The sequence below is a fragment of the Polypterus senegalus genome, chromosome 7 (genome assembly GCF_016835505.1).
Source record: "Polypterus senegalus isolate Bchr_013 chromosome 7, ASM1683550v1, whole genome shotgun sequence".
NCBI lineage: Eukaryota > Metazoa > Chordata > Cladistia > Polypteriformes > Polypteridae > Polypterus > Polypterus senegalus.
In genome coordinates this window covers 30466475-30478974 of record NC_053160.1, presented here as the reverse complement: position 1 = coordinate 30478974, position 12500 = coordinate 30466475, and the positions used below count along the sequence as shown (strand labels likewise).

Below are 12500 nucleotides of genomic sequence, written 5' to 3'. Positions count from 1 at the left end.
AAGCTATCCACATCTGCACTCACGACGCACCTTCGCCTCCCCCTTTTCGCCTCAGCCCACGGCATGTAGCGGACCGTGGTCCCGAGGAGTCTGTACTTACCATCTGATCCAGTGTCTGCCCTGAGAGGCCAGATTAATTAGGGCTTGCTGATCGCAGCTTGATGTAGCTTTAGTCTTCGATTCTTCTCGGACTCTTCTTGTTGGCCATGTTTATATGTGTTTACATATACTGTAGCGGTCCCTCTCGGGTTGAATAAATACAGGATATCTCAGAATAATAAGCAAATAATATGAAAAATAGCACCACTGCTAGCGGAGCTCCACTTCAGACGTCCATCTCTCGCATCGGACGAGACCAACCGCCCCAAACCTTTTTTAAGTGTGTCGAGTGAAATCCTTTTACAAAATTTTATTTCTGCAAAAACGCAACACGATAAAATAAACTTCATTACAACACAAGAAAGGGTTTACAAAATTTTTTTTTTCCACTGTGACAGAAATGATGTGGTGGCCATCAATAGCAATTCACTCTTCGAGATGATTTCTGAACACACGTATGACTCGTTCAGTCATTTCAAGGGGAATAGCGATGTGTGTGTGTGTGTGTGTATATGAGCTGTTGCTCCATTTGTTGAAACCAAGCATTCACCACATCCAATTCTTCCAGTTGGGGCTGCAAAAAATTCTCCAGCATTTCAATGTAACGTTCTGACGTGATGGTGACCGTTGCTCCCACCTACTCAAAAAAGTAAAGGCCTACAATGTCAAATTCTGCAAAGGAGCACCACACTATAACACGCTCACTGTGCAGGGGTCTCTGGTTTCAGCCAAATAGCGAAAGTTTTGCTTATTTGCACAACCATTCAAATGGAAACGTATCTTGTTGCTGCACACGATGATGGCATCTCGATGAACGGTGTACAGAATGTTCGCGCACAACCCTCTACAGCATCTCCCAGTCTCTCTCAGCGAGTTCCTGCACTACTATCACTTTGTATGGATGGAAATGAAGGTTCTTATGCAAAATCTGCCTCAAAAAGACATGTTGGAAATGCCTAAAGGCAGAAACAGGTCTGTGCGCTGAACGTCTAGGAGGCTGCAAAACTGATGCCCTTACAGCTTGGATGTTTTCATGTGTTTGAACAGTCTGAGGATGGCCTGGAGATTTTCTGTTCAATGTTGCACCCATCTGTCTAAATTTAGCCACCCACTGAAGAATTGTTTTATGATTTGCGACGTCATCGTTAGGAGGAATGCTGAAGTTCAGAAGGCGCGTTGCATAGTGATGATGGATTTGTTGTTTTTAAAGAACATTTTGACAGCAAAAGCATGGCATGCACCGGACCAAGGCATGTCGACAACTGAAAACTACAAGGGATCGTCTATCAAAGGACCCCCACCCCAACCCACTCAACCTCAAGAAATGGCCTCGAGAAAAGTGGTACTTCATTTTGGCTCACCCTGTATTTTCTCTCAACAATCACCATAAGAGGCCTCATTCTAACACCCCATGTTGTATCCTTATTGTTATGCTTTAAATTATATTTTGCTACTAGGAAATATTTGGTGTAAAACACGCTTATATATCATTTGGGAAAATGTCACAAAGCAGTGCTTTAGGCACATTAATACCATCTGAAAATAATATGCTAAATTAAAGAAAAAATTATGCAAATGACAAAATAATGAAAAAAGTACGTATTTTGATTGAAACATTAAAAGCATGTGAACATTAGATTAATTGACCAGTGGTAATTGGGCCAGAGTGTGCATATGTGAGCTCCAAGTTTGACTGGCATTCCATTTTGGTTTGTTTCCTGCCCCTTGCCAAATACTACTTTGATAAACACTAACTGCCCCAATCCTGGACTGGATGAGCAGGTCGGAGAACAGAAAAGGTATTCAATAGAAACACAGCTAACACAAAAGATTTTTTAAAAAATACCTGCAGAGTGTTGTATTGGAACATCTTCTATTAATCCTGCAATTCTCTCATTTGCCATAGGCAAGGAAGCATCCAGTGATTGCCTTAAGACAGCAGGTTCAAACTTGGGCGTAACTACTGCGTAGCGAAGTAGTTCTTCATACTCATCCTAAAATTTAAAATTACAAATGCAGTCAATAGAAGGAAAAGGAATACAATAGCAAGTCGAGATGTGCATTTTTAACATAAGCTGACATGAAAGGGGAATTCATTTTGGCTCACACAGTACAACAAACAGATTAAAACAAAGTGGCTGGTTAAAAAACTGCTTTGTTGGAATGCAAAGGAAAACAACGGAAGGACTGAGGGCTGCGAGTTAAAGATAAAACAGTGGGTGCAAATCATAGGAAAGCCAAAAAAAAGTTCACGCCAAACACTCAGATTCAGGAGAAAGTCTACAGTATGGCTGTTACACACACAAAGCCAAATCACAGACAGATTTTGTGTTGGTTCAAAAAAAACTTTGAAATAAACACTTTAACAAGGTATCTAAGATATATTACAGGGGTGACATTGTTCTAAAAGCTTTCTTATAAATCTCAGCCAGTTGTACACACTAATAGGATCTATTTTCTATATATAGAAACTGCTGGAAATTCAAGGGAAGTTACTGCACAGCTATGGACGATACTGCACATCTAATAGAGAAGCTCTGCAACACATACCTGAAGATGCTATCACGCTGCATCAAAAAAGAAACTAAAGAAGATTGTTATTTTGGACCAAGTTAACCACAGGATACATAAGAATAAATCTAACAAATGATTTCACTGCCATTGTCTAGGATTACCCTGGCAAGACAGTCCCCCCCGCACCCCAACAAAAGAATTCTACATTCTACTGCCTTCGACATAACGAGGTGCTAGACCCAGTCTGCTTATGCCATCCACCCAAACAGAGATATTTTATTAATTTCAAAGGATGGTTTTAGAAAATTAGAATGAAGGCATGAAAGAAAACAGCAAACTTCTATAACCAGTTATTGAAAATGTCAACTACATGGGATCACATTCACTCAACTAAACAAAACTAGTCATACTCTATAATTAAAAGAAATACAGGATATTATAAAATAAGTGAGTCAGGTCAAAACTGCTAGTTATTATTTATTTTTAAGTATGTTAACTCACCTGTAAGTCTGAGGAGACAGAACTACCATGATCGGAGTCTTTGGGTAAGAGTGGGCTAACTGATTCCTGTTCATCTGATGACATCTGTATCAAGGCACACATTAAGAAATTCACACATGTAATAATGGTCTGGGAAGCCAAATCACTTTTTATTTCAGATGTGGAAGAGGTAGAGTAAGACAGATTTTTAATCAAAATTTGAAAATGTACCACAAAGAAAATTAACGCATTCATCAGTTTTCTTAATCTGCTTAGTCTGATGCTGGGACATAAAATGATGTGGATGATCCCAACTCCCTCCCTACAAAACTGGATTGGAATAAGAGAATCCATGAAATGTGATGAATTGATCACAGGATACAAGTTTTATTCATTTTGTATTATTTCCAAGGGTGCCAGGCTATAGCTATCAAATTGAATGGAGTAGATTTGGGTAGATTATACATACACATACAGAGACATGCATTCTCTAACCCACTAAATCCAAATTAGAATCGAGAGAGCTGGATCTTATACCAGCACCAATGGGCACAAAGCAGGATCCCTAAAAACACAGTCCAATAAAATGGCAAGATTTAAAGAATTCTTTAATAAATGGTACACCTGTATTTTATGACCAAGGGAAAGTGAATGCCAACCACACAATCATTTTCTGTATGATGGCCTAATAATAATCAGCAAACTGTTAACTTAACAAGGAGGACAAATTACCTTTTAAAACAGAGAATAATTCACAGATTCAATTAACATGGGGAATGGTCACTAGTAGTTCTAGAACTCTAATTGACGGGCTGGTAAGTATACCAGACGCACCCCGTGGTTCAGTCTGCCTGAACATGTCGGATTGTGCTTTGGTGTGGACCGAGAGACTTTAAATCAGAAGTAACTAATTCTAATAAGCTGCGCTGTGCTTCACAGCTTTAGCACGGGCAGAGGCCTGTGGCTGACAATTTTGTTTCAACCCATTTCACAATTAGTGCATCATTCTTTGAGCATAAGAACACAACATTTGATAAATATGAGGAGACTATTCAGTCCATCAAGCTCGTTTGTTTAGCGAATAGTTAAGCAGTTCCAAGATCTCATCCAGATACTTCTTAAAGGTTGTCAGGGTTTCTGGTTCAATTACATGTCTTGGTGGTTTACTCAAAGAGCTGTGGGACTCTGAATTAAAGAAGTGCTTTCTGGCTTCAGTCCTCGAGCATGTGATGCACTGTTCAGTTCTTACTTTAAACAGATTGCATTGTTTAGTGAGGAATTCTTTTTCTATTTTCCTGTTCTTCAAAATTCTCACAAACACAAATGTTGACAACTCAGATTCCTAAAGGGGAGCATCAAGTGAGAAACATTTCTTAGTAAGCAGATAAGTTAAAAGGGCAGTTGGCCAAAGTCTCCAGGACTCTTAATTATGTCTGACTCAGGTTTTGATTTCTGCGGTTACAATTGATTGTGGACCCCCAGAGAGGGAGTTTTGTTGTTTACATCTCCTCTGTCGTCAGCAGGCCAAAGTTCAACAAGTAATTAATGGACAGAATCAATTTATGTTAATCAGTCAGGAATTACTTTAGGGTGTTTCAACTAATCTATATTTTTATATGATGATTGTATTTTACCTTGGAATTTGTTAAAGTGCTCTAAACCTGCATTCAGAAAACGGCACTACAACTTAACTGAACTGAATTTAACGGAATAGTGCAGTTGGCAGCATCTCTGCTTCTCAGATCCAACATTTTGTAATTGTCTGTGGAGCGTTTACATGTTCTCCATGTGTTCTGGTGGCTTTTCCTCCCATATCCTGGTAGATGGATGTGTTGGTTAGTTAAATTGGTCCCAGTGTATGTGGGCCATGCGATGGACTGGTGTCATTTCCAAGGCTGTTATTTGCCTTGCTCCCAGTGCTGCCAGAACTGGTTCCAGCCTCTATAATTCTGGACTGGATTAAGCAGAATTTTAGAATGTTATATACAGTTAGGTCCATAAATATTTGGACAGAGACAACTTTTTTCTAATTTTGGTTCTGTACATTACCACAATGAATTTTAAATAAAACAACTCAGATGCAGTTGAAGTGCAGACTTTCAGCTTTAATTCGGTGGGTTGCATAAAAATGTGAGGCAACTAAAGCATTTTTTTAACACAATCCCTTCATTTCAGGGGCTCAAAAGTAATTGGACAATTGACTCAAAGGCTATTTCATGGGCAGGTGTGTTCAAGTCCATCGTTATGTCTTATCAGTTCAGCAGATAAAAGGCCTGGAGTTTATTTGAGTTGTGGTGCTTGCATGTGGAGGATTTTGCTGGGAACAGACAACATGCAGTCAAAGGAGCTCTCCATGCAGGTGAAAGGAGCCATCCTTAAGCTGCGAAAACAGAAAAAACCCATCCGAGAAATTGCTACAATATTACGAGTGGCAAAATCGTACAGTTTGGTACATCCTGAGAAAGAAAGCGAGCACTGGTGAACTCAGCAACGCAAAAGACGTGGACGTCCACGGAAGACAACAGTGGTGGATGATCGCAGAATCATTTCCATGGTGAAGAGAAACCCCTTCACAATAGCCAACCAAGTGAACAACACTCTCCAGGGGGTCGGCGTATCGATATCCAGACTGCATGAAAGTAAATACAGAGGGTGCACTGCAAGGTGCAAGCCACTCATAAGCCTCAAGAACAGAAAGGCTAGATTGGACTTTGCTAAAGAACATCTAAAAAAGCCAGCACAGTTCTGGAAAAACATTCTTTGGACAGATGAAACCAAGATCAACCCCTACCAGAATGATGGCACGAAAAAAGTATGGAGAAGGAGTGGAACAGCTCATTATCCAAAGCATACCACATCATCTGTAAAACACGTTGGAGTCAGGCAGTGTGATGGCTTGGGCGTGCATGGCTGCCAGTGGCACTGGGACACTAGTGTTTATTGATGATGTGACACAGGACAGTGATGATGTGACACAGGACAGTGATGATGTGACACAGGACAGAAGCAGCCAAATGAATTCTGAGGTGTTCAGAGACGTACTGTCTGCTCAAATCCAGCTAAATGCAGTCAAATTGATTGTCCACCTGTATCATGAAACGCCGCCCAATGACCCAAAACATACAGCCAAAGCAACCCAGGAGTTTATTAAAGCAAAGAAGTGGAAAATTCTTGAATGGCCAAGTCAGTCACCTGATCTTAACCCAATTGAGCGTGCATTTCACTTGTTGAGACTAAACTTCGGACAGAAAGGCCCACAAACAAACAGCAACCGAAAGCCACTGCAGTAAAGGCCTGGCAGAGCATTAAAAAGGAGGAAACCCATCATCTGGTGATGCCCATGAGTTCAAGACTTCAGGCTGTCATTGCCAGCAAAGGGTTTTCAACCAAGTATTATAAATGAACATTTTATTTCCAGTTATTTAATTTGTCCAATTACTTCTGAGCCCCTGAAATGACGGGATTGTGTTCAAAAAATACTTTAGTTCCCTCACATTTTTATGCAACCCACTGAAATAAAGCTGAAAGTCTGCACTTCAACTGCATCTGAGTTGTTTCATTTAAAATTCATTGTGGTAATGTACAAAAGTTGTCTCTGTCCAAATATTTATGGACCTAACTGTAACTAATTACAGTTCTTGCTTGGGCTCCCCCTTATCATTACAGTAAAATAAAGAAAAGGCAATCATATTAAATCAGTGATACTCATTTCATGCTATTTCAGACGGATACATGCAGATGTTATGCATGGAGAAGAGCCAATTGAGGTGGTTCAGGCATCCAATACGGATGCCACCCAGTGGGGGTTTTACGGGCACGACCAGCTGGGAGGAGATGCCTGTGAAGACCCAAGGCCTGCTGGGAGGATTACATCAACCAGATAGTCTGGGAACGCCTTGGGATCCTGCAATATGAGATGGCAAGTGTGGCGGGGAAAGGACCCTCTTTGCCGGGGCTGCTGCCACCGTAACCCGGTCCCAGACAAGCAGTAGAAAAAAAATAAATGTACAGAAGTATTGAAGCAACATGCATTCATCTTCTTCTTTACCATTTGCTTCTTCATTTTCTTGATTACTTTATTTGATCTTTCACCTACAAAATGTGAACTAGGGATTCTAGGAAAGTTGCATATCCATTCCCACTGCCTGCTATCCTGATGTATGGTACAAAATAAAAAGGCTGTCAGTGTTACTTATCTGACAACCAACTAGCAGCACACCACTGCTTTCTTGTTACTTAATAACTAAGGTGTGACATTTTACATTGTAATTTGACTTGCTTTGTGATTAAGCTAATTGATAAAACCGCATCATACCTGTAAAATACACTGCAATGAAGACCACTATGGCAAGGCAATATATAAATAAATACTATCCTCAAGATGAATCTTTCTAAAACTGCCTTACCAGACCTACACCACCAGTCATAAGATTAGACGCACCCAGAAATGTTCATGTTTTTCGATAAAAATCGAAACCCTTTTTTAAAAAAAAAAAAAAAAATCACGGTACCATTAAATTAATTTCAAAATATAGCCAAGACATTACTAGTGTTTTCAATTGCTATTACTGCATGAAATGACTGATTTTTCATTTATTGTTCACATATGACTGCAAAGTCCTGCTTTCAGTGGCCATTCCTTCAATGTCCTAATGGTCAACTCTCTTAGCTTATCCTTGATCTGTTGTTTCAAATGCTAATGGGTTATTAGAGAAACCTGTGTAATTGCATTGCTACTGTTGAACCCGAATATTCAGTTCACTTGGGTTGGAAGGTACTGGCACTCCTGAAGTTCAGTTCTGGGTTTGGGAATGGCCAACATGAAACCGCTTTCTCAAGAAACAGGTCAGTCCATTGTTTTTCGTTTTTGCAGAATGAAGGCTATTCCATGTGACCGATTGCTAAGAAACCAACAATTTCCGACAAATATGTTTACTACGGAGTCTAACCAGGACAGAAAAAGAAGGGGAAGGCCCTGATGCACAACTACATAAAATGATAAGGACATCAGAGCATGCAATTTGAGAACTAATCTTCTTACAGTTCCTGTAATAAATAAATTAAGCTGGTCCTCGTGAAGAAATAAACAACATGCAGAACTGCATGGCTCCACAGACACTGCCTAAATAATAACTTGAAAACAAAATACCAACCAGAGTAAATGACTTGTCTTCTCGGTGCAATGTGAAAAAGGACTTGAAAATGCAAAGCTTACAGTCAATCTCTACCTAAGAGCCACCATAAGTAAATCACAGAGAGCCAATGGCGGCATTTGCAGAAATATGAAAAATCCCAGAACTCCACCAGTAAGGCGCATTTCAATAAAGGTCGCCCGCGCAAGGGTGCAGCTGAAGTCACCGTTTACTCTCTTGCTAATTACACACTGAAATGAGTGCCCGTTAACAAACCGTACCCACGTAAGCGTTAAAATTCAGACTGGAAGCAAGTACATGTATCTGACAGTGGTTATGGTTTATGATCGCTGGGAAATGATGCTTAACGCCAAATGTCCACAATAAAACAGTAACTGCAAAAGTAGTGAAAAAGTTAACCGCAGCTGCAGCATCATCATCATCATCTCAAAAACACGAAAAAATAATGCAGGGAACAAAAAGAACGCAAGCCGCTAAAAGAGCACAAACCAGTGACTATTAACAAACACAATCCAGGCGGCTGCTTTCGTTGAACCCCGCGGACATCAATCAAACGGAGAACGAGAGAAGCCGGTTAAAGTGAAAGACACACTAAAAGTCTGAGGGCCCAATCGCTACAAACCAACAACTTTCTCTTACACCAGGTTCTTAAAAATATCTCAAATGTATATTACCGTACTTTCTTCGTCCGCAGGATTTTCCTACACAATTGTCCACCTGAACTCAACCAGAGGAAACTTTTCTAGCCTATTTCTGACAGTTTGAAACGTACTCAACCCCTAATAACATTGAATCTGATTGGCTCGAGACGATAAAAAACAACAGCACCGATTGGCGAGGACGCTACGCTCTCATTGGCAACCGGCCGTTGTCATAACGACACAATAGGGAAAGCGACGCCGTCGTACTGACAGTTCGGGGCGGCTTGGGTTTCGCGTCGTGAGGATTTGTTACCCAATTGTGGTTGGGTTTTTAAGAGTGGTGACAATAGCAGGTAATTGGCAGCTTTTTATGAAACGGGGGAGTGATGGATTTATTTTTTTGCTTTATTAAATGAACTGTGTTCGTCTGCCGCTTATATACAAGTTTGCTTCCAGCTCACTTCCGTTCAAATTTTAAATGACGATATGAATGGGCTCACGTAAAACATTAAATAAATGGAAGTCAAAATGCTTTTACAACAATGTTATTTTTGGCTGATTGCGTTCACTGTTTAAAAAGACAGTTTCCTCCTATGGGCCTTAAGCTGTTTAATGAGGATGGATGCTCGGAAAGTCTTTTTTCTTTAGGATCGGTTTATTGTTATTTATTTAATTTTGGATGCCATGAATATCCCGAATGACTTGATGCTTATTTTCTAGACTGATTATCGTTTAAAGGTACTTGATTGCTGAGCTAAAACGGGTACCCATCCAAAGAGAAAGTCCTGCGTACGGCGGGGCGAGACAGTGCAAAGACGGCCATTCCCGTGCTAATTTAAATCCAACGATAAACTAGGGAGGTGAAAAGCAGCAGGAGCTTAGGCCAGAGAGAGGACATGACAGGTCACCCCGACGTGCTATAGCCGGGGATGAACAAGACCGGACACCAGTGCACCTCGGCGGCGACGGGAAGATGTGCGTGTGTCCTGGCTGTAAAAACATTCGGATATTCTGAGAGACCATTGGCTTTACTGTATTACACACACGTGTATGTTTCTGTTCACAATGTATTCCACTGTCGTATGCTTGTTATTGCTTTTAATCAACTTACATAACACATTCACACTCTAAATAAGCAATGTGCCATTTCGATGCCTCCCAATCAATGACACAAAATAAAAACTTGTTTGATGAAACGTGATGGCATCTGCCAAGTATCCAGTTGTTTATGGTTTCCCCACCTTTTTCTCTCCAGTCAACATATCTACAATTCAGAATTCTTATTTGTGCAGCAGCCAAGTTTCATTACAATTAATCCTTGTTATTAAATGGAAACTGATTTTTTTATTATAAAAATGTGTATTTGTATCTTTCCCATAAGTCCTTACACAGCATGCAAATTAGTTCACATTTCTATCCAAGTACAGTATATATTTCGACAGTGTGGAGCCTGCATGCTGCAGCTCCAAAAGCAGCTCAAGTAGGGGTACTTGGCCCCAGTGGGCACTGGTTGTGGGAGGGCTATCTGACTTAAATAATGCCAATCAGATTAGATTAGATTCAACTTTATTGTCATTGTACCAGTACAATGAAATGCAGTTTAATATCTAACCAGAAAGTGCAAATAGTACAGTGAAGTGCAATAGTAAGTGGGTGCAAATACTGCATTAAAGTGCAATAGACAATAAGGTGCAATATGGCAACATACAAATGAGAATACTGTATATATATACTCAGCAAAAAAAGAAACGTCCCTTTTTCAGGACTGTGTATTTCAACAATAATGTTTTAAAAATCCAAATAACTTTACAGATCTTCATTGTAAAGGGTTTAAACAATGTTTTCCACGCATGTTCAATTAACCATAATCAATTACTTAACATGGACCTGTGGAATGGTCGTTAAGACCTTAACAGCTTACAGAAAGTAGGCATTTAAGGTCACAGTTCTAAAAACGCAGGACACTAAAGAGACTTGTCTACCGACTGTGAAAAACACCCAAAGAAAGATGCCCAGGGTCCCTGCTCATCTGCGTGAACGTGCATTAGGCATGTTGCAGGGAGGCATGAGGACTGCTGATGTGGCTAGGACAATAAATTGCCATGTCCGCACTGTGAGACGACTAAGACAGCGCTACAGGGGAGACAGGAAGGACAGCTGATCATCCTCGCAGTGGAAGAGCCCGGATCTCAATCCCATTGAGTACGTCTGGGACCTGTTGGATCGCAGGGTGAGGGCTAGGGCCATTCCCCCAGAAATGTCCAGGAACTTGCAGGTGCCTTGGTGGAAGAGTGGGGTAACATCTCACAGCAAGAACTGACAAATCTGGTCCAGTCCATGAGGAGGAGATGCACTGCAGTACTTCAAGCAGCTGGTGGCCACACCAGATACTGACTGGTACTTTTGATTTTGAGCCTCCCTTCATTCAGGGACACATTGTGAAACATTTTTAGTTTATGTCTTATGGTGTTGACTCTTTTTAGTGTTCATACAAATATTTACACATTAAGTTTACTGAAAGTAAAAACAGTTGAAAGTCAGAGGACGTTTCTTTTTTTGCTGAGTATATATCTACTCTCTCTCTCTCTAAATATATAAAAAGTCCTAAGCCTAAAAGTGCAACGATTTTATGTCACATTTTGTGTCACGCTTTAAATCGTGCTTATTTTAAAACCTACGTACATATATATGTTTGATATCATTCTTTTCATAATTTATCGAACTTTAATGTGATGTTGTTAGATTTTCAGATTCTTATTCTGTTTTTAAATTATGAATTAAAAAATATCAAGAACTAACATCCCGCAAGACAAGAATTTGTACCAAGAGATTTAACCATGCCTGGGGCCGGAAATAAAAAAATGAATAATAAAAAATGATAAAAAACTATTTCTTTCCCATTGTATCACCGTTTAAGAGGGGGTTTCAGAGGAGCAACCACGTCTCCTTAGGGTGTGTTCAGCCCCCGCTCTTCACAACACAAGAAACACGAAGTGCAGGCCGGGGGGTTGGCGAGTAAAGTGAGCAGGGGGGAACCCCCTAGTGGTATATAACATCAGTTACCCACTGACTTAAAATAGGAGAGTTAGGATTCTTCCAGTTTAGCAAAATAAATCTATGTGCCAATAGTGAAGTAAAGGCAATTACAGTTTGTTTGTCCTTCTCCACATTAAGCCCATCTCGAAGTACACCAAACACAGCTGTTAGTGGGTTAGGAGGGATTGTGACGCTAAAGATGTCTGAAAGGTATTTAAAGATTTTGGTCCAAAATGTTGTTAATTTGGTGCAGGCCCAAAACATGTAGTCCAATGAGGCTGGAGCTCAATTGCAACATTCGCAGGTTGGAGGAGACATTTTGATGAAGCTTGGGGAATACAGTTGCAATGACTGAAATTGCCCGCAGTAATGAAGGCTTTCGTTTTATGGTTGGGTCCCGTACCCCATGACTTCCATTACAAAATGCTAGAACAGACTCTGTATTTTTCTTTTAAAATGTATAAAAGACAATTTATGTCTGTAGTACCAGGGTGTTGTACCATGTTAGCCATTATGAATGTAGTGGCCCACATGCTGTTAGCTGTTACTGTTATTTGTTGAACTGTGCTCCCTCCGC

At 40.3% G+C, this 12500-nt stretch overlaps 1 protein-coding gene across 2 annotated transcripts in view; it reads right to left on the bottom strand.

The window, feature by feature from the left end:
* Nucleotides 1-9033, bottom strand: part of poc5 (POC5 centriolar protein homolog (Chlamydomonas)) — a 71572-nt gene extending 62539 nt beyond the window's left edge. For both annotated transcript variants that reach the window (XM_039758415.1, XM_039758416.1), the window contains exons 1-3: nucleotides 8921-9033; nucleotides 3115-3198; nucleotides 1946-2093 (exon numbers count right to left, since the gene is read on the bottom strand). In XM_039758415.1, coding sequence (XP_039614349.1) covers nucleotides 1946-2093; nucleotides 3115-3198 — 232 coding nt within the window. In that variant the 5' untranslated portion in view covers nucleotides 8921-9033. The remainder of the gene's footprint in view (nucleotides 1-1945; nucleotides 2094-3114; nucleotides 3199-8920) is intronic.
* Between the last annotated feature and the right edge of the window lie 3467 nt (nucleotides 9034-12500).